Here is a 20607-nt window from a genome sequence, read left to right on the forward strand (position 1 = left end):
GCCTCCCTTCCTGACCCCCTTCCTTCTTGGGCAGTTGGGGTTGATGATGGAAATGCAGCCAAAGCCACAGGCTCTGCTTCGCTTTCTGCGTCCGTTCGAGGGTTTGCTCATCCAGGAGCCTGGACGGCCCTGAGCTGCGGCCCGGCCCTTCTCGGGTTTACAGGGAAGCCCTCCCAGGTGCAGCTATATTTAGAAGTCAGTTAAGTTAGAAACCCTTGGCCTTGTCCTTGGAAGGGCCCCAGGGCTGCCGGCAAGGGAAACCCACCATCCCGACCCAGGCCGGCTGACCCAGGGGCCGGTTCCTAAGTTCCGGCCTTTGTTTGCACCTTCCCTCCCCACCTGGCGGGAGCAGACCCGGTCCCCTCGCCTCCCTACCGGCCCCAGCTTGCTCTTTGCTGGAAGGAAAACATCCAGGAGTTCACCACCAGGTGGCTGGTGCTTTAATCTAGCCGCGTCCACTTGGTGTTTGCAACCGTAAACGTAGCTCTGAGTGCAGGACTGTGTGTGGGAACGTGGGGAAGGCACTCTTTGTGTCTCTTCAGTAGATTTCAGAAAACCAACCCCTCCCCAGAGCCACCCGATGTTACTGGGGTGAGAGGCCAACAGGGAAGTGATCCGGAAGGATCTCAGCCCCAGGGCCCTGCCCGCCTCCCCGTGTCTCTCCCTGGGGTCGTCGGGGCATCCTCCCCAAACCGTCCTGCCTCTCCTCCTGGTCACACAGCTCACAGGTCCACCCCTAATTCGTGGAAAGGGGTCGCTCCCCATAACCTCCCTCAATCCGCGGTCACTCCTCCCTCCTCCCTCCCTGCCAAGAAGTCTTTGTTGGAAGGCCAGAGGCTGTTGCTGCAGAACTGCTTCCACGTGTGTGGGGAGCTTTACAAACCAGCCGGAGCCGCCTCTGGGGAAGCCGAGCCTGCCCTGCACCCCCTGGGCCGGTGGCCCACAGGATGGCGTTTGTGAGAGTGATGAACAAGCACTGACTCCCACGGCCCCACCTGGACCTCACCGACCCCCTTCGCGTGGGGAGCATGGGGTCAGGAGGCCGACGGGGCCGCTCGGACGGCCCGCCAGGGTGGGAGGCGGCTGGACGCAGAGTTCCTGGGACAGGCCCCGGCCCGGCCGCTGGCCACGTGTGTGTGTGTTGGGTGCTTCTCCCGAAAGTGCATTTCCCCCAAAAGTCTCACTGAGCAGAGTCCTGGCGGTTTAGAAAAGAAGGCCCGTCTCACAATGCCGGCTGCCCCCGCCCTTCCCCGACCCCCAACTTTCTCCAACAGTGATCTCGTGGCAGCTTTTCTCCCGGGGCCCTGAGGAACCTGATCTGTACACACGAGGTCCCCGGAGCAGGAGTGGGTCCCTGCGTCAGGGCTATGGCTCGAGGCACCTGCTCTGTCTCTGCGTGGGTGGGGATTGTGGGTTTCCGTGACCAACGGCGGTCGCCAAGGGGACTAGGGGTGGGGGTGACCTTGGGGGCTTCCCGAGATGAGCTGACCTCTGGTCTGAGTCGGTGGTTGATTCTGGAAGCTCCTCCCACAGGCCAGCGTCAGAACGGGGTGTGTTCTTTTGTCACGAATTCAAACCCCGTGTCCAGGCGAGACAGCAGTGGCCCGAATGTGGCTGCTGGGGAACGAGGAACACCGGGTGAGCCCAGCATCGCTCCGTGCACCAGGCTCCCAGGTAAAATCGCTGTGCGTCGGAAACACAGGCCTCTGATCCTGAAAAAGGAGAAGTGACAATGACAGCAGGGCATTGGTTTGGTTGGTGAAGCGGGCTGCGGTCGCCCTGTCCGTGTGGCAGTTGTGTGGCCTTGGGCCAGCCCCTGACCTATCTGGGCCTCAGCTGTCTCAACAGTAAAACTACAGGGTTGGACCCAAGTGTGCTCTGAATGGCTCCAACGGGTGCCAGGGAGGAAGCTCACATCGGGCAGGGGCGGCAGGAGGCGGGGGCAATGGGTGGTCTGGGTTCTGACCTCTCTCAGGGCGCCCCCGCGGCTGGGGGATCAGGACCTGCTTCTTCAGACCCTCCGAGCAGGAGAGTGGCCATTACCCTGGGCTTGTGCATCTGCCCTCAGTGGGCTCTGGTCCTTCGTCTCTGGAGCTCTTTCCCCGGGAGGGCACGATACTACGGGGGCCGTGGGTGGAGGCCGTCCAAGGGGCCTGGGGCTCAGCTTAAAACCTGCCTTTTCTTTTAGGGCGTATTCATTTCTGCTGCGCCTGCCGGGAGGCCCTCAGACCCGGGGGGCAGTGAAGGTGGGGCTGGGCGGGGCTGGGGTCCTGGAGCAGCCCTCGCCTGCAGCCCCCGCACAGATGAAGTGTGTCTTTCAGGTGACCCCTCGGGAGAGAATGGCCCACAGGAGAGGCGGCACACGGATGGCCTGGCTGCCCATCCTGGTGGTAAGTGGCCAGGGCACCTGGGTAAGTTCCAGTGGGAGCTCCACCCGGCCGTGCCCTTCACCAGCCGTGTCCTTCTTGGCCTGTTTGTGTGGCAGCGACACGGACGATCACACACCCCCTTCACTGCGCTCTCCAAGGCGCCAGCAAAGCCCGGACTGGCCCCGGGCCCGAGGTGGCCGCTGCTCGGAGCTCCCCTCGCCGGCCGCGTGCTCTCCGCTCCTGCAGCCACGGAGCGGGGGAAGCCAAGCCCCCGGGCTCCCCAGGAGTCGAGGGCCGTGGGGAGGGTAGTCGGGGGAGCTCCTGGGGTGGAGCGTTTGGGATGGAGCCTATGACAGCAGGGCGGGGGCTGCCTGGTCATTACCGAAGTCGCCAAATCAGCGCCAGGGGCCGCAGGGCCCCGCCAGGTCCTTCCGCCACAACCTCCGGAAGCCGAGCCCGAGTTGGGGGGCGTCTCCCAGGGCGCGTGGAGGCCAAAGGAGACCCTTCCTCGAGGCAGGCGTCCCTGGCATGCTGGGCTGGAGCGGAGGACGCCACCTGCGGCGAGAACGAGTTCTACAACCAGACCGCGGGTCTGTGCCACGAGTGTCCCCCGTGCGGGCCGGGGGAGGAGCCCTACCTGGTAAGACCCCGCGCCGCGCCCGCCCCGGAAGTGTAAGAAGCGCAGGCGCGGGGGAGGGGCGGCGTCCTGCCCCGCGTGGCTGGCGGCCTGGACGCGGCCTCTCCTCCTCCGGACGAGCTCCACGCCGTGATCTCAGGTCCGGGAGCCCCAACGCGGCTGCGGTATTTGGGGTCCTCGCGCAGCCCCGAGAGTCGGGCGCCCAGGCCTGCAGCTCCACCGGCTTGAGTTTATCCGGGACCCGGCGGGAGCGGCAGCGTGGGGCCGGGCGCCGCGGGGCAGGAGGGCTCAGAGGGACCACCATCGGGTCATGGCGGGCGCGGCCGCTGACTCACCTGTGTCCCTGTCCCCGGCCAGTCCTGCGGCTACGGCACCAGAGACGAGGACTACGGCTGCGTCCCCTGCCCCGCGGAGAAGTTCTCCAAGGGCGGCTACCAGATCTGCCGGCGCCACAAGGACTGCGAGGGCTTCTTCCGGGCCACGGTGCTGACGCCGGGGGACACGGAGCACGACGCCGAGTGTGGGCCCTGCCTGCCCGGGTGAGCTCAGGGCCGCCCCGCCCCACCTCCTCTGCCGCCCCGGGTCCCACGGCAGGCAGCCAGGCCTGCGGATCAGCGGGGCGCACATGTCCAGGGTCGGGGTCCCTCCCTCCACCTTCCCCAGGATGGGCCGCCCACCCAGGCTCCGCGTGTGTGTCCCTAAGTGGACATCGTCATCATAGCACCTCTGAGCTCTCAAATCAAGGAGATCTGTTGAATACTTTCAATGAGTCAACACATGTGGAATGCTCTGGAGGAAAGGAAACCAAGATTCCATACCAATGTATTATTTTTGGTATTTTTAGTATTCTGGAAAAAACTTAGTGTAAAAAGCTACTAATAGAAATATTTGAGACATATGGTGCCTGTAATTCCACCACAATTCTTTTATGTGTCAAAAGTCTTCCCAAAAAAGCAAAGTGAAAGCACAATTAGCCTAAAAGACAGAGTCTTCCTTCTTAGACAAGACAGGAGTAAGTTCCCCTTGGGAGAAGGAAAGTACAACCCTGACACCCAGTGACTACCTCCCTCTGGTGGTCACACAACCTGTGCTCACAAGGGCTGCAGATAGAGACTGAGAGCAGTGGTGAAGGCCACTGGTGGTGGTGACAATGGTAGAGGTCATGGAGGTGATGCAGGTGGTGGTGATAGAAGTGATGGAGGTCAGGGTGGTGGTCAGGGTGGTGATGGAGGTGGTGTTGACGGACACAGTGATGATGGCGGTGGTCATGGTAATGACGAAGGTGATAGAAGTGATGATGGAGGTGATGGCAGTGGTCGTGGCGGTGATGCAGGTGATGTTGACGGACACAGTGATGATGGCAGTGGTCATGGTGATGATGGAGGCGATGATGGCGGTGGTCATAGCAGCAGCAGTGTGAACAAACGAACATATTTCGCAGCCGGCTTGTCACTTGTTATCCGCCCGCCCCTCCCACCTGGAATCACTGTATTGAATTAAGAGGAGATAGAAAATAAGAAGACTATGTGCAAACAAGAGCAGTGGACGTTAGTCTATAAAAAAAGGGAAGTGCACAAAGACCCTCCAAGTTAGAGACAGATTGAAAGTGAAAAACTCTTTAAGATGAGGGAGATATTTTAAGCTTGCAGAAATTAACCTTAGTTCAAATTTATGCTGGGAAGCATCTATTTCCTCCGCCATCCCCCTGCTGGTGACCATCCCCACCCCGAGTCTCTGCAGCTTTCGGCCTTCGGTTCAGACCCGCCTCCTGAGCTGCAGACCTGCATGGCCATGTATCTGCCTGCTAGGCCCGCATCCCCATCCCTGACACAGAGTATGATCCAAACATATTTGTCAAACGGGTAAAGGAAGCAGGGGAACATTATTTCTCAATTTGCAAAAAAACAGGTAGCTACACCCAGGGAGGATAGTAGTCTGTTCCTTTAGAAAGTTTGATAAGAATAAAAGTTCTATGGCTGCCAGCCTTTCATTTAGTTGTGGAGGTTATTGTGTTGCCCTGTGCCCACCAAAACGAACATATCGGAAGAAGTAGAATTGAGGTTTTCCCACCAGTGACACAAGCATTGCTGAGGACTTTGTGCAGACACTGCCCGAACAAGAGAACTTCAGTAGGACCTTGACCTTAGGTGGCTGGAATCAGTCCCTCGTAACATACACTTCCTAGGTCTTTGCCTTGACTGGTTTTTATTGGTGCAGACACATAATTCACGAGAGAAACGCAGTTTCGAGGATTAACTACAGCTGTGCCAAGGAAAAGCTTGCACACCTGGCCTTGCTCACCTCGGGAAGAAAATAATGCTCTTTGCAAAACCTCAACTTACTTTGAGAGCTTCCGGGTGTGAGAATCGGAACTGACAGGCACAACCTAGCGTAGCAGCTCCTGTACTTACTTTCGTAAACCTCTGACTTGAGAGCCCACCAGGTGGGTAGTAGTGAGACAAAGAGGAGAACTTTGTTCCTCTCTTTGCAGTGGAAAATCGGTGAGGGCAGGTATGCCCAGTCGTCTAGGGGTCCAGGAAGGACCCTCCTTAGTGGCGGGGGACGGGGGCCAAGAAGAGGACAGGACTGTCTGAGGCAGATGCTCAAGACAAAGTACAAGGGGCCGTGGGGCTGTGGTCCCTGTGGCCAAGCGGAAGGTGCAGGCAAGGCTGTGGGGATGAGCAGGGGGCAGGGATGGCAAGTCTTCACTTGGTGCCGCTGCAGGTCCCCTGCGGACTTCGCGGCCACGTAGGGTGCTGTCGGGCTGCGGCCAGAACAAGGAACCCGGCCGCTTGGGGAAGAGACAGAGCCGGGACCAGGCAGGGGAGTCGTGGGAGCGGGCGGGAGCAGAGGCAGAGGAAACCTTTAGAGCAGCTGGAAGATCCTGGTGACGGAGCTGCAGACCGGGTCGTGTGGGACGCCTGCCCAGCCAGCCGTGAGGGCGGTGATGCCTCTTGCTGGGATGTGGCTGCAGGAGGTGGAGGGGAGATGGAGGAGGGGTGTGTGGAATTCGAGGCGGTCCTAGTGTCCAGACCAGGACACCTAACACGTGGATGGAGACAGGTGTGGAGCTCAGGTCCGACCTCGGAGTCACCTGCACATTCGTCATCTGGATGGGCTCCTCCCATGATTCCACTTCGTAGGGCAGGAAGCGGGGGGGGTGAGGCTCGCCCTGGCCGCTCCGACCCAGCTCAGCCCTGCGAGTGCATCCTGGGATCTGCGTGGCCGTGTCCCTGCCTGTGCTTTGGCAGGCGCTGTGTGTCAGCGGGAGGCCAGGCCCCGGCTGCACAAGGAGCCGTCCACGGGCTTTCCTGTGAGAAAGGCTGTGCAGGAGGCCGGGGAACAAAGCACGCAGAGAGGCTGGATTTCACTGCTTCCCCACGACAAGCTCCCGCTGGCCGCGGCCACTCCCTGCCAGGCCTCCTAGGACAGAGGGAGGATGGGGTGAAGTTCATGGTGGCTTCTGCCCGCCAGCACGGGGGGAGGGCAAGGGAGCGTCCGCTAGCCTAGGATCCCCGAGCGGAGGAGGTCCTTGGGGAGAAGCTACACCCCGTCGACTTGGAAGAAGATTCCAGAGGCCCCGTATGAATTGAGTCTTGTCTTGGGCCCCTCACCTTAATCAGCCCTTGAAGAACAGGAGCAAACAGAAAACAGAACTGGGGAAGGTCACAGTGTAGACCAGAGTGTGGGCAGTCTGACCTTTACACAGAGACAGAGGGCCGCGGGGCCCTAAGGGAACAGCCAGCTTCGGGTGGAGGGAAATGAAGCAGCTGAGCTGCATCCTCACAGCCCCATCCCGCCCAGGACAGGGCGAGTGAGCCCCGAAGAGAAAAACGTTTCTGAAAATTTCGGTGCGCAGCAGGTGCTAGAGACCAGCGATGGGTTGAATGCAGGCCCAGTTAGGAGGAGGCCCCTGACAGCTCCTGGAGGAACATGCTAGAAACCCTGAGAACCTGCTTCTCACTGGGCCTTCAGCTCATCACACCGCTGGGCCCAGGAGCCTTGTCAGGCTGGGGCACAGCTCAGACAGCCTCCCCAGCAGGGGCCTGTGTGCCAGGAAGACGGAGGAGGGCCAGGGCGGGGGAGGGTCTCACCTAGACACCCCTGCCCGTAATGCCGCCAGGCTGCAGGCTGTGCCCGTGCTGCCGGGGTACTCCTCCTCCGAGGGACCTGCCCGCCCTCCCCCGTGTCCGGCTTTGGTGGCGGGCATGCCGGGTGGTCAGCACGCGCCGTGCTCACGCCTGCTCACCTGTCTGCTTTGTCTTCTGTCTGCCCCGCAGCTACTACATGTTGGAGAACAGGCCTCGGAACATCTACGGCATGGTCTGCTACTCCTGCCTGCTGGCGCCCCCCAACACCAAGGAATGTGAGTGTCTGCGCCCCGGCAGTGGTCCCGGCTCAGCTCCGATACCTCGCGTTACGCGGGAGCTTCCCACCCTGGCTCGTGACCGTGAGGGCACAGAGATGATCTGCGCCGGCGGCAGGCTGCAGGTCCATGAGGCGGGGCAGGGTTGCAGTGGCAGAACCACGAGTCAGATGCAGGTCAGCACCAGTGCAGGACCTCTGTGAGCCTCAGTTTTCTCATCCGTAACGTGGACCATCCATCTCTCACGATCTTTGCAAACACCCACAATGCCGAGGTGTTTTGTTGAATGCTGCAAAGGGCTCAGCAGTTGTGAGTTCTCACATGTGTTTTATAAACCAGACGAGGCCAAGGGAATATGAGGATCGATCACAACGCACGTGCCGTAAACAGCCTCTCAAGTTTAGAATCTCACCTCGGGCTGCTTCTTTCCTGCTTTAATTTTGGTTTGATGTTCTCGGGCGTCCATTTACGAGGAAGGGCCAGGAATCTCTGCTTCAGAGAAGGCGGTGTGTGGCCTCTCAGGTCTGTGGTCGGGAGAGACACGAACAAGGTGGGACAGATGGACGGATGGACGACGGGACGGCCGGGAGGGAAGTGGGGGTCTGGTCCTGGGCTGCGTGCGGCCCCGCTCCCATTCCAGAGAGCTTGAGGGTCTGCACTGGGGCCCTGCCCACCCCGCTTTCTAACATCTTGTCAGGGAGACTAGAACAAGGGCCTGCCTCCTGAAAGCACCAGGAGGAAGGGGAGGAGGGCTCCTGCCCTTGGGATCGGCTGGAGGAGATGCCTTGGGCAGTGGGAGGGCATTCCCTCCCATCCAGAGTCCTTAAGTAGATGAACCTGGCAAGGACAGTTGGCACGTCTTTAAAGCTGAGCTTTCCCACCCAGCCCGATGCTAATTAATTCACAAATTAGAGGAGGGCCAGAGGCCTGGGCTGCCACGTCTGTGGCTTCTGCTGGGGAATCTAAACAGGTCAATCCCAGGGGGCTTTGGGATGAAGTCCTATCTGGGAAGACGGCAGACACTCCCCCACCTACTGAGAAAAAGCTCTTTGCTGTGGAACCTGGGATTCGTGCAGCTCTTCCCCATGGGCCTTCATCTGAAAGCTCACGGGGCCTGTGTCCTCGTCCGGGGGCGACCCCGCTAGCCACCCCGAAGCCGGAGAGCTCTCAGCCCGGGAAGCAGCCCCTCCTCTCCTCCAACACGGGGAAAGACAGCAGAGTCCCCGAATCCAGCAGACTTCGACAATGAGCGCGTAACCCCCGGCCCCCAGCCCGTAATTAACTGCTTATCTCAAGAGCGGCCCCCAGTGGGTTCGCAGGATCCAGCCCTGAAGGAGGCCAGCAAGGAAGGGAAGCTGAGAGTCAGGGGACCCGGAGTCCTGCTGTGCAACCTTGAAAGTCACCTGACCTCTGTTTGTCCCTCTGGGAAATGGGGAGATGCAGCCAAGAGGCTTTGTGGGCTTACGTGGGGAGTGGAGCCTGCTGGGTAGGGGGTCTCCAGGGTGGGCTCCACCTCTGGGGTCTGCACCTTCCTCTGTGCCAACCTTTTATCTGGGGCTTCTGCTCAGGGGTCAGCAGACAGGGCCAGAAAGGCTCATAGTGACCAACTCACGGGGCTGCCAGCAGCCCCATCCTGGAAAAGCCAGGAGTTGGTCAGGTCCCCGGAGTCACCGGCTGGATGCCTGGGTCCCACCGGTCGGGAGCCCAGAGCCCCTTGCCTCCAGCCTTTGGTTGGATGTGATCGCCTGGGCTGGACCCCCGTGAAGCCAGCCCCTTGACACCCCAGGTTGCTGGACAGTGGACCCTACAGACCACATCAAAGAGCATGGCACGGACCTCAGGGCAGCGTGTGACACAGGCCCCACGTCTCAGTGCTGGAGCAGCCCAGCCAGGCCAGGCCGCGGGAAGCCGTCCTGCAGGCCGAGCCCTGGGTGTGCCCCCTCCCTGCGCGCAGTGCCCGCCGTTGAAGAAAGAGGCCTCTCTGCACGGCGGAGCCTCGCGATGAGTTTCCACTCCTGGAAAGGTCCTTGACTTTGTGCCCCAGTTTCCTCGTCTGTCAGGGGGACACCCCGACCCCCATCCAGCATGGTAGGGACAAAGGTGCCCGAGGCGCCCGGTCCAGGGCCAGCTCTCTGCCCAGCAGTGCTGCCACGCGAAGGTGAAGCCTTGGCCCCAGCGGCAGGATTCCAGCTGTTTCTTAAGGCAGAGTTTCTCAGCTGGGAGGGCGCACACCCGTCGCCTGCTCCTGTCGCAGCTCCAGTGGGGTCCAAGCTGCGTCCCCTGAGAGCAGCCAGGCCCTGGTGCTCTGCCGCTACCCCAGCCTCTGCACCGGGGCCACCCCGTGAAGCCGTACGAGTCCATAAATCGTCCCTAAAAATCCAAACTGTGCCCTACATGGAGGATCCCAGCCGGACTCTGATACAAACCGGAGTATCCACAGCTTGTGGATTAACAGACCAAGGGCCGCAGAAACTCCGGTCGCCCGCGCCCCCCAACCCCGGTGTGGAGGTGCGGCCACATTAAGCCACGTGCTCGGTGCTCAGTCCCCAGAGCACGACCCCCACCCAGCGGAGGGCCGCGCAGACCCGGACCCGGACCCAGACCCGCCTGCTCTCCTCTGGGGTCTCCTGCCTCGCCTCACCCCGGTTACAAAACGCCTCCTCTTTGCTCCCTTGTGGGTGGAGGGACGGACCCGCCGACCACCCAATCCCGAGGAGCATTCTCGTCTCAGGAGCCAGCCCGGGAGGCACGTGCTGGATGGACAGAAACCTCTCGACACCAAATACTGGTGCTGGTGCCGAGTCAGTCCTCGTGGGACCAGAGCAGAGCCTGGGACGGGGACTCAGAGACTCGGCTGTGCAGGGTCCCGGTGGCGCTGTCCCGAGGGCGCCCGCCCACAGAGATGCCCACCGGCCACGCAGCCTCCCCACCCCTCAGTGTGCCCAGAACAGTCCGTCTGATCCACTGGAGATCAGCGAGGATCCCAGGGCTGTGCAGGTGACACCAGCTGGAGGCCCCTGGGGGTGTCATGAATCAGGGCAGAGGCCCAGCTGCCACCCGGCGGGGGCGGGGCACCTGCGGGGCAGGGGATGTGGTCACTGTGTGCCAGCCCCTCCCGTCGGGGGGCAGAGGCATCTCGTAAGTCCAGCCGCAGGCAGCTCTGGCTATCTCTCTCTAGACCACAGGCCTGGGCGCGTCTGTGTCCCCAAGCCCGTCACCAGCCGCATGGGCAAGCCCAGCAGAGAGGGACAGGAACAGACGGAGACTACAAACACCCACACGCAGAGCCCACGGGGATTTGTCTTCCTGAGACGCGGCTTCAGCTGCCTCAAGCCCCTTAGACAGATGGCCTGGTTCCCAGCAACCTATTTGCTTTTGAAAGGAAACCGGGTGGTGCTTGACGCTGCCCCCCACCCCAGGAGAGATGGCGAAATCAATGCCGGTTAAATCTCGCTTCAGTCACGAGATGTGTCGGACATTGGTGGGTGGGGGAAAGGCCGAGGGACGTCCCTCTAGGCCCTGGACGCACTCAGGAGCCCACCTGGGAGAGGATGTGAAGACCCACCGCGGCCTCCCGCACGCCTCTCAGCGGGAAAGCTAGGACTCACCCGAGGGCCAGCAGTTGGCAGTGGCGGGGACCGCGGGCATGAGCCTGGCGTGGGGAAGGGGCTGCCCCGCCGTGTGCAGAGGGCAGAGGGCAAAGGGCAAAGGTCGGCAGCTCATAGGGGTGAAGGCCCTGGGCTGCAGGAGCCGAAATCTCCAGCGGAGGCGCCTCTGGTCCTGGGACACCTGAGCAGCCGGCAGTGTTTTACAGATGAGGGAGGCCGCCCAGGGGGACAGCGGCCCGGTCGGGCTGCGGGGACCACGTGTCCTCCCCCCTCCTCCCAGCGAGGGTCTCCAAACAAACAGAAGTGCGGTCACTCGGGGCCAGTCCCTCACTGCCTGTCCTGCCCAGCCTCCACCCTCTCCACCCGCCCACCTCCAGAGCTGCCCAGGTTCTGCAGGGCCAGGACGGCCGGCTGTGGACACGGGGGCCTTGCGCACCTGTCCCCACTCAGGCAAACCCGAGCCGCGAATGACCCCGGACCGGGAGAGACAGAAGCCAGACAGGAGGAAACGTATTAAAACGTGGTCCTCTTTACGAATCACAAAGCTCAGTCTGACCCAAGGAAGTTCTACCGTCCGGGCGATTTAACAGGACAAACCGCTGCTGACTCAGCCGACCCCAGAACCAGACTCTGCGACACCGTTCACGAAGGAGCCAGGTTTGTGCTCCGCAGTTTTGAGGGAAGGAAACCTCATCTCTGTTCTTAAACCGTTCAGTCACAACTGTTTCGAAAACGTTATCAGAGGAAAATTCTAGAGGGAAATACATCAAAATGTCAACTTTAGACCGTGAGGCTATGGGTGATCCTTTCCCTTCTTTCTTGGGTTCTGATATTTTCCAGATGTTAAATCACGAGCCTGTATTCGTTTTATAACTAGAAAAAGTATTACAAGAACGTCCCTGTTCGATGCAATGGAAGGAATCCCTCAGGTGTCTCCCCCCAAACACGCGTGCACACACCTGCTTCTCTCCTCCTCACGGGTGCTCGTGGAGACCGAGTCTGAATCCCTCGGATTGAGCAGCTGTGAACCCGTGTGTCCCACGTAGGGAGCAACACCGCCGGCGAGGTCCGGGCACTCTGTAGGGTTGTCATGAGCTCTAAGAGGTGAAGGGCCCCCGGCCCAGCCCCTTCCTCATGAGAATTCTGGATCCCTGGGGCCGGGGGCGCTCAGCCTGCAGCCTGTGCTCCGTCTCCAAGGCTGGGGCAGCCGGGTCCTTTCGAGGGACCCATTGTCACCGCCGTCCCCACAGGTGTGGGAGCCGTCTCGGGAGTCCCTGCCAGCTTCCCGCGCACGCCCGGCAGTAGCACCCTGGCCCCGTCCCAGCTCGTCCACAAAGGTAAGGCGGCGAGGGTGCCGGCCCCAAGGGGTGGCCGAGAGTGAGGGGGGACAGGAAGGTCATCAGAACGGGGCCTTCTCCACCTCGGATCACTCCCCTTGCGTGTCAGTCGCGCTCGGGCCCTGGCTGCTGGAAGTTAGCAACGTTCTCTGCAAGGAGGTGAGCCGATCCCTCCACGGGTGCCGGGGCCCCTTGGACCACGCTGGTGACTCAGGCGTACGCAGCAGGGAGCCGGAGGGGAGGCCAGCCCCCGGGGCTTTGGGCCTGACTCAGGGGAGCCTTGCTGGCTTTCAAGTGAACCTGCCCACCCGACACTTTAATACTTGTTTCCAGTAACTGTGCTTCACCCCCAAGTCCTCAAGGCTGGGGGGCTGCAGGACCCTGGCCTTGGTGTCTCTCAGAGCAAGACTGGGGCTTGTTCCCGTGCTGCCCGGTTGGGAAGCACGTTCCGGGCCCACGTCTCAGAATCCCAGGGCGCACGGCCCACCAGCCTGACCCCTGCATTCACACGGAGCACCGAGGCAGGAACTTAGCTGAAGTTCTGGACCTCACTTCCTCCAGGACGGAGGTGGCACCAGCACAGAGGAAAGGAAAACACGAGGACCACCCAGATGCACCCCACCCGGAGGGGCAGCGCCTGGCTACCGGCTCTAGTGCCTTTTAACAAAGAGGGGCCGGCCTCCCTCTGGGGGCCGGGGGCCTGGGTACCTGGGTCCTGCTTCGGGAGAGCGGGTCCTGCTTGGTTCCCTCAGAGAATTAGGACCGGTCTCCCCTTTTCGGGGAGACGAGCAGAGGACGTGCGTGGCAGCCTGGGCACGCCTCTGCCTGGGCCCTGGGCACACGGAGCCCGAGGCTGCAGGAGAAGCTGGAGCCACACCGGGGATCAAGTCTCGGCCCTCGGAGGCGACGCTTCCACCCCGGCTCTTGCTGGGAAAAATCTTGGATTGAACTGTCTTCAGGACAGTTTAGCTCGTGGGCCCCCTTCTCTCCACACCCACCTGCTGGGTCCCCAAAGAAGTAGAACCGAGAGCAAACACCCGGGAGCAACCTGGGCATCCGCCGCCACTGGCCAGCAAGGGGGCCGGACGGGTGGTCCGACGTGACGGCCGGAGCGGACTTTTAGCGCTTGTTTCTCAGACGAAGCCAGCGTTTTGGATCCCGAGGGTCCCCTGGAGGGTCAGCGGCAGGGCCACTGCTCACCGGGTCCGCGGCCTCGCAGGGCGGCCTGAGCCCCGAGTCACGGCCTTCTCTCCCGACCGCAGCAGAGCTCTCGGGCCAAGGACACCTGGCCACGGCCCTGGTCATCGCCATGTCCACCATCTTCACCATGGCCGTCGCCCTCGTCCTCATCCTCATGTTCTACATCCTGAAGGCCAGGCCTCCCGCCCCAGGTGCCGCCCCCGTGCCCCGCGCCCCCCCCCCCCCCACCGCTCCCCCCGACGCGAGCCGGCCGCCCACCCCCTCTGTACCCGCAGCCTGCTGCCCCAGCGCCCCCGTGAAGAGCCCGGAAACCCCTGTGAGCCAGGAGGAGGAGAAGAAAGCGGCCCCAGGTGGGGGGCAGCCCCTGGGCCGGGCGCCCGGGAGGGCGTGAGCTGAGGGCCGGGCGCGCGCGCCCCTCTGGGGAGGCCGGACGCTGACACCTCCCCAACTCGCTCCCGTCCCCACAGACAGCGTGGTGATGTTCTCCGAACAGGACGAATTCGAGAAGCTGACGGCAGCTCCGGCGAAGTCGGCCAAGAGGTGAGTCGGGCACAGCAGCCCAGGGCGCGGCGGGCGGGCCCTCGGGGGTGCGAGCGGGAAGGGGCGCTAGGCTGCCCCGCCGGGCTCCGTGTCCTGCCCCTCCACGTGGCGCCGCGGCGGGGCTTCGCTTCCGTGACCCACTTGCTAGGACACAGGGCTGTTTTTAAATCGATCTTCAGCCAAACCACAGGAGGCGAGCAGGGTGCCTATGCGGAAGAATGTGGTTCTTCGTCTGCTTGGAGTGATTTCGGGAGCGTGACTAGGGCCGCGGCCTGGGCGGGGGCAGGGGGGTGACATGAGCCCCCCTGCCCCCCGTGGGGGGTCCCGAAGCCCCCCGCCCCACCCCCGTCGGAGGGGGTCCCCGGGCGCAGGCTGTGTTCAGCTTTGTTTCCAGCAACTCCAGGCGTCTGCGGGGTGCGGCGCCGGCCCGGGACCCCGTCTGCTCGGTGGAGACTCGGGTGTGGACGGCCGGGAGGTGGGGAGGACCCAGAGCAGTGTCTATCCGTCTCGAGGCCCGTGCCCAGAGCCGCTCGGCACAGCGGGGACAGCTGCCGGCGCCCACGGTCCCCACTGCTGGGGCAGCAGGTGAGGCCAGCCAGCCCGGGCGCCTTTAACCCTAACCCTGTCTCCGTAGTGAGAACGACGCCTCCTCGGAGGAGGAGCAGCTGCTGAACCGGAGCCTGGACAGCGACGAGGAGCTGGCCCCCGACGGGCAGGGCCCCTCAGAGCTGTGCCTGCTGTCGCTGGTCCACCTGGCCAGGGAGAAGCCGTCCACCGCCACCAAGGCGGCCGGGGTGAGGCCCACGCCCGGCCCCCAAACACACCGCCTGCCACTGAGCGGGCGCTGCTGAGTCCGGGGGCTCCTCCCACGAGCCCCGCCAGAAGGCAGGCTCAAAAGGAGGCGTTAAGGACAGAAAAGTTAGTTCCCTTATTATGCAGCTTTATAGAAGAAAAGGGAAAACAACAAACCAAGAGGAGAAAGTTTAAATGATTTGGAACAGCACAGGACAACACATCCTTTGTAAACGTACTGGAATATACCCACCCGGACAAGACACATGCGCACACGCGCCTGCCGCCCAGAGAACGGCCGGGCGCCGCGGGGGCCGAGGTGCAGCCTCGGGGTCACTCTCGACAAGGATGCGCCCTGGCTGCCCAGCTCATTGACCCTTGGAGGGGGCCTGTGGGGTCGTCCCAAGAGATGGTGGCTCCGAGGGCCACGTGTGCACCCCGAGCCGCCCGCTCTGGAGAGCGCCAAACGGCTCCGTGCCTGCAGGAACCCCCCTGCAGGCTGGGGCCCCCAGGTCCGTCCTGCCATACAGACCGAGGCCAGACGTGGCCTCTGGTCGTCTTTGAGTCTGAATGTCTAGTGGAGCCCAAGAAGGCCCTGTGAGCAAGGAGGGCGCCAGAGCTGGGTGACCCAGGGGAGAGGCTTCCTTCTGTGAATCTGACAGCCGTTCCTGCCAGGCCGCGGTTCAGCGTTTCTGATGGGAAATCGGGAAGGCGGCTGCCCACCAACACTGAGGTGGAGAATTAGGTGCTTTGCTGCCGTTTTCTCGCTTTCTGAAACTTAATACTCACCTTTTTTCGTAGATTCAGAGTCGAAGGAAGAAAATACTGGACGTGTATGCCAACGTGTGTGGCGTTGTGGAAGGTAAGCGGAGGGCCAGGGGGCACTTATTCCTGGGGACCCTCTCTGGCCATCTGGCTGGGTTTGGCTCTTGGGTCTTTCAGTTTCTCTCTCTTGTTCAGGTAGGTAATTTCTATTCCGCTATCCAGTTCACTAATTCTTTCCTCTTTATTCTGCCATATCTACTGGGCTTTTAATCTTGGTTATTACATCTTTCAGTTCTAACATTTCCATTTGGTTCTTTTTTTTTTTTTTTTTGCGGTACGCGGGCCTCTCACTGTTGTGGCCTCTCCCGTTGCGGAGCACAGGCTCCGGACGCGCAGGCTCAGCGGCCATGGCTCACGGGCCCAGCCGCTCCGCGGCATGTGGGATCTTCCCGGACCGAGGCACAAACCCACGTCCCCCACATCGGCAGGCAGATTCTCAACCACTGCGCCACTAGGGAAGCCTCCGTTTGGTTCTTTATACTTTCTTTTGTTAGCCTTTCTATTTTTTCTTACCTGTTTCAAGTGTCAGTATGTTTGTAATTACTTGTTGAAGCACTTTTATCGCGGCCTCTCTAAAATCTTTGTCCGATGCCCCAACATCTCTTGTTATCTCAGTGTCGGCGTTTACTGATTGTCTTTTTTCACTCATTTGAGATCTTCCTGGTTCTTGGTCATGATGAGTGAGTTTCTATGGAAACCTGAACAGTTTTATGTGATGTTCTGAGACTCAGGGTCTTACTTGAAGCTTCTGTGCAGCTGGCTTCCTCTGACACACCTGGGCGGGGGAGGGGCACCCCTTGTCACCGCCAGGTGGCCGTGGACGCGCGGGTTCCCACTCGGCCTTCGCTGACACCCGTGGGGGTGCGGGTGGGCATCTGCTCTTCCGAGTGGTCTCCACCAACCCCACGGGGGCAGGGAGGCTTGTTACCAGCCGGTGAGGAGCAAGCCCCTGTCCCCACCTGGCCCTGCCGACACACCTGGTGCTACGGCCTCCTGGGAGTGGACGCCCAGGCTCCCACTCAGCTTTGCTGGCCTTGGAGGGAGTGGGACCAGGGCTGTTCTGTGTGTCTGGCTGTAAGAGGGCAGTCACTGTCCGAGTGTTTTCTTCTTGCTGAGAGAGCAGGCTTTTGACAGGCGTTTTGTCTGTGCTTGTGGGTGTGTCCCGGGTCTTCAGCTGTGCTACCAGGAGGAAGAGGGAAGAGCACGTCTACTGCATCTTCCAGAAGTGGAAACACGTTCTTTTTTAAGTGCCTCTGGCCGAGTCTGACGTACAGTGGGGTCTGAGAAATGCTAGGCCACTGACTTGGCAGTGACTTGGCTCAGGTGACACCCACGCCAGGCTGTCCTTGGAGCACCTTTCATGAAGGTGACTGTGGTCCCCATAAAGGGACCTGATACCGGCAGGGGCATCTGACTAAGAGTGGCCCGTATCAAAGGCATTGGTGATGGCCCACCATGTCCTAGAGGGCGTCCTAGAGGGCTGCTTGGATCAGGGGAATGGAGGGGCTTCGCGTGTGGCTGGCAGTGTCCCAGGAGTTGTTTGCCTTAAGCATATATTCTGTGTGGTTTTCTGCATTTGTGTTTTATTTTACAGTTTTAAAAAAGAGTCTAGAAAGCCTTTTCGAAGGTGCCGCGCTTCTGTCGATCTCTGACTGTGGCCCTTTGTCGCGCAGGCCTCAGCCCCACGGAGCTGCCGTTCGACTGCCTGGAGAAGACCAGCCGGATGCTCAGCGCCACGTACAACTCAGAGAAGGCTGTGGTGAAGACGTGGCGCCACCTGGCCGAGAGCTTCGGGCTCAAGCGGGACGAGATCGGGGGCATGACGGACGGCCTGCAGCTCTTTGACCGCATCAGCACGGCCGGCTACAGCATCCCGGAGCTGCTCACCAAGCTGGTGCAGATCGAGCGGCTGGACGCCGTGGAGTCCCTGTGCGCAGACATCCTGGAGTGGGCGGGGATCCCGCCGCCCGCCGCCCCGCCGCCCCCCGCGTCCTGAGCAGGGCCCACGGACCCCGTGGCTGGGCTGCCTCCCGTGCACCAGGGACGCCTTGCTGGTCCGAGAAACGGGAGGAAACAGGCCCGTCTCCTGGTCTAACCAAAGACAGAAACCCACGTGGACATGCCAACCCGCCGGCCTCACCAGCCCCAGTGAAGTCTGTGCGCATCCGTGCATCCCACCCGCCACTCCCTCCTCCGCGGACACGGTCGGCGCCACCCGTGTGCACCAGCAGTGCCGGGAGGACAGACTTGTGAAGCCTCTGGTCCCTGGCTGCGGGGAGCTCACAGCCCGGGAGAGACAGACGTTCGCCTGGAAGACGGCACACAACCCGAGCAGGGGAGCGCTTCCTCTGGGAGATGAAGCAGGTGGGCGGGCGTCGCCACGAGGAACACAGCTCCAAGGCTGGGAAAGCGGCAAGAGTCAGGCCCTGCGCCACGCCCTCCCGCTCCAGGCTCAGCGTGGGTCTGAAGCACCCACGTGGTCCTGGGTCACCGTCTCCCTGCAGCCCTTCCGGTCACACGGAAGCCCCTGCCACCTGCCCCACGCGCTGGTCTGCAAGGCGTCCGGTCAAGGGCCGCTGCAGCCAACCTCGCTGCTGCGTGAGTCCAGCCTGGGGGCCGGGGTCCCTGCACCGTTTCTCGCTCTCATCCGCACTCGGATGGCACCCTCTGCGGGCAGCAGTGCTCAGGGACACAGGCCACTGGCTTCAGATAGAAACAAGTGGTCGGCTCTGCCTGGAAAAGGAAATCACGACTTCCTGAGAGGCCAGCCACGTAACACCAGGTTTCCTCGTGGTGCCTTCCGAGCCCGTCACGGAATGTGAGGCCTGCAGCCACGGAGCGCCTGGGCTCAGGGTCTGGGGACCTGGTCTGCTCGCGCCAACGTGGGCCATTTTCGTCCCCTCCCAGGCCTCAGTTTCTGTTCTGCAAATAAGAGGTTAGTCTGTGATTCTGAATCAGGGAAGATAAAGTTCAAGTGAGCAAAAATGAAATGGAGCTGCAGGAGGTGCCAGGCCTTCCTAACGTCAGCATTCCTGAGCATCCACCGTGTGTCACAGGACTTTTAACAGGCACATCCAGTGTTTCACAGTAACTTTGCTGACTTCATGGCCCTTTAAACATACTGTAGTAAGTTTTATCAGGAATCTAAGTTGAATTATAATATTTTTAGGCATTTATTGAGTGTATGGCTTTCTATCTTTGCTCAGCAAATACAGGAAACTATATATATATTTCTTTTTTACCAGAAAGCCAACCTGGTATTTCTGGAATGCATGCTACCCTAGTTGGTCATGGATTAATGTTCCTGTAATATACGGTTGGTGTTGATTTGTTCATATTTCTTTTAAACTTTTGAACCTCTTATTCTTACTTTCTTTGACAATTTTTGGTACTGGGTTCATGCTATCTGTATAAAATGAATGTTTTTTCCTACATTCTGGGCTAGTTTAAATAGCTTTAAATAGTTCCTCTTTGAAATGTTAAAACAATTCACCTGCAAAACATCTGGAATTAATGTCATTTTAAAAATTAATTTTCACGCTTCTGTAAGACTTAAATGATTTTCTGTTGCAGATTTCTTGAGGCAATTCTGAAAGTTTGTCTTTTTCTAGAAAACTGTCCATTACATCCAGATTTTCAAATTTATCAACATAGGGCAGTACGGAATTTATTCGTAATTTTAAAAATCTCCCTTACTTATCCTAAATATATATTTTTATTCTTCACATGTTGCTGGCTTTCTATGTTTTGCCATGTCTGTATACATATTTTAGTTTTCAGTTAAAAGCAATCTCTTCTGCTTTTAATAGTGGTTACTCTGACATTTTCCAAAAGCCTTCTTTATCCTTCATTCTTCTGTCGAAGTCAATACTGAGATGGACGGTGAAAATGCAGAAAGCTGCTTTTTACTAGAGCTCCCGCTCTCCACCTAGATCCCAGGGCCCCCGTTAATTCTGTTTTTGACATCGATTAATAGAGTCTCATCCAAACACTCTTAACTATTGCTTTCCCCATTATTTACCCTTTTGAGGAATTTAACATTTCACTCCATTTTATACACAAATTACACCAAAACTTTAAACCTATTTACATTTCAGTGGTTCCAGAGCCCACTACAGTCTTTCGGTACGAGGTTGAGTTAGTAAACTCAATTTTAAGTTGGTTACAGTAATCTGTGCAGTTTCTTTTCTCAGGAATGGTACGTAAGTGGATAACTTCTGAACACCTGTAAATCTGAAAACACCAACGCCAGGCATGTTCACTAGGTGTGAGTCCTCCCGATTGACCTCTGGCACCGCAGGAGCTGGCTTGCTTTTCTCCTCCTGCAGGTAGCGGCCCATCACGCCTGGCATGCGCTCACGGGCCTTCAGTCCCCACTCGACTCGGGCTCTCAGCTCGGCTTCTGCTCGGCCTGTGCCCCGTGGCCCCTTCGGAAGGAAGCGCCAGCCCCACTGCCGTGCGCCCGCCGCCCTCTCCCGGGACCTCCCCTGCCCCCCAGCACTGGCTCCGCCTCCTCAAGCACTGGTGATGGGTTTGTTTCTCGCGTTCACTGTCGCTTCTGCATTTTTAAGTGCCTGTAAGCCTCACCATCACATTAGCCAGCTCTTTATGGGTTTGTTTCTGCTTCACAAACAGCACAGTCTCTTACATTCTTTTGAAGGGGCCCAAGTTTCCTGAGACTTTCTTCCAGATCCTGAAAATGAGATTAAATGCTGATAGAGGATAATCTCTGTGAGTCTTCAGGATGATTTCTTCTGTGTATCAGTTTTCTGTCCTACGCCCCGAGCTCTACCCAGACCTCTGGCTACGTCACTCACCTTTGATGGCAAGAGAGCTCTCTGGGTGCGGGAACTATGGCAGCTGAAGTGTGTGTACATACGCTTCTAGAAGGGGGACTTTTAACATATTAAGAAAACAGAACGATGACACGCTC

At 59.8% G+C, this 20607-nt stretch overlaps 1 protein-coding gene across 2 annotated transcripts; it reads left to right on the forward strand.

Moving 5' to 3' along the window:
* The first annotated feature begins 2339 nt into the window (after nt 1-2339).
* Nucleotides 2340-17670, forward strand: EDAR (ectodysplasin A receptor). 2 transcript variants are annotated; one of them, XM_029232297.1, is made up of 11 exons: nt 2340-2390; nt 2887-3009; nt 3364-3545; nt 7287-7372; nt 12231-12317; nt 13580-13708; nt 13793-13867; nt 13985-14057; nt 14692-14851; nt 15651-15711; nt 17348-17670. In XM_029232297.1, exons 1-11 carry the CDS (start codon nt 2340-2342, stop codon nt 17668-17670), a joined length of 1350 nt encoding a protein of 449 aa, XP_029088130.1. The 2 variants fall into 2 exon arrangements, with proteins under 2 accessions (XP_029088130.1, XP_029088131.1); XM_029232298.1 differs by having other exon boundaries at nt 13583-13708.
* The last annotated feature ends 2937 nt before the right edge of the window (nt 17671-20607 follow it).

The sequence above is a fragment of the Monodon monoceros genome, unplaced genomic scaffold (assembly GCF_005190385.1).
Source record: "Monodon monoceros isolate NGI ecotype Baffin Bay Population unplaced genomic scaffold, NGI_Narwhal_1 Super_Scaffold_19, whole genome shotgun sequence".
In the NCBI taxonomy this organism is placed as follows: domain Eukaryota; kingdom Metazoa; phylum Chordata; class Mammalia; order Artiodactyla; family Monodontidae; genus Monodon; species Monodon monoceros.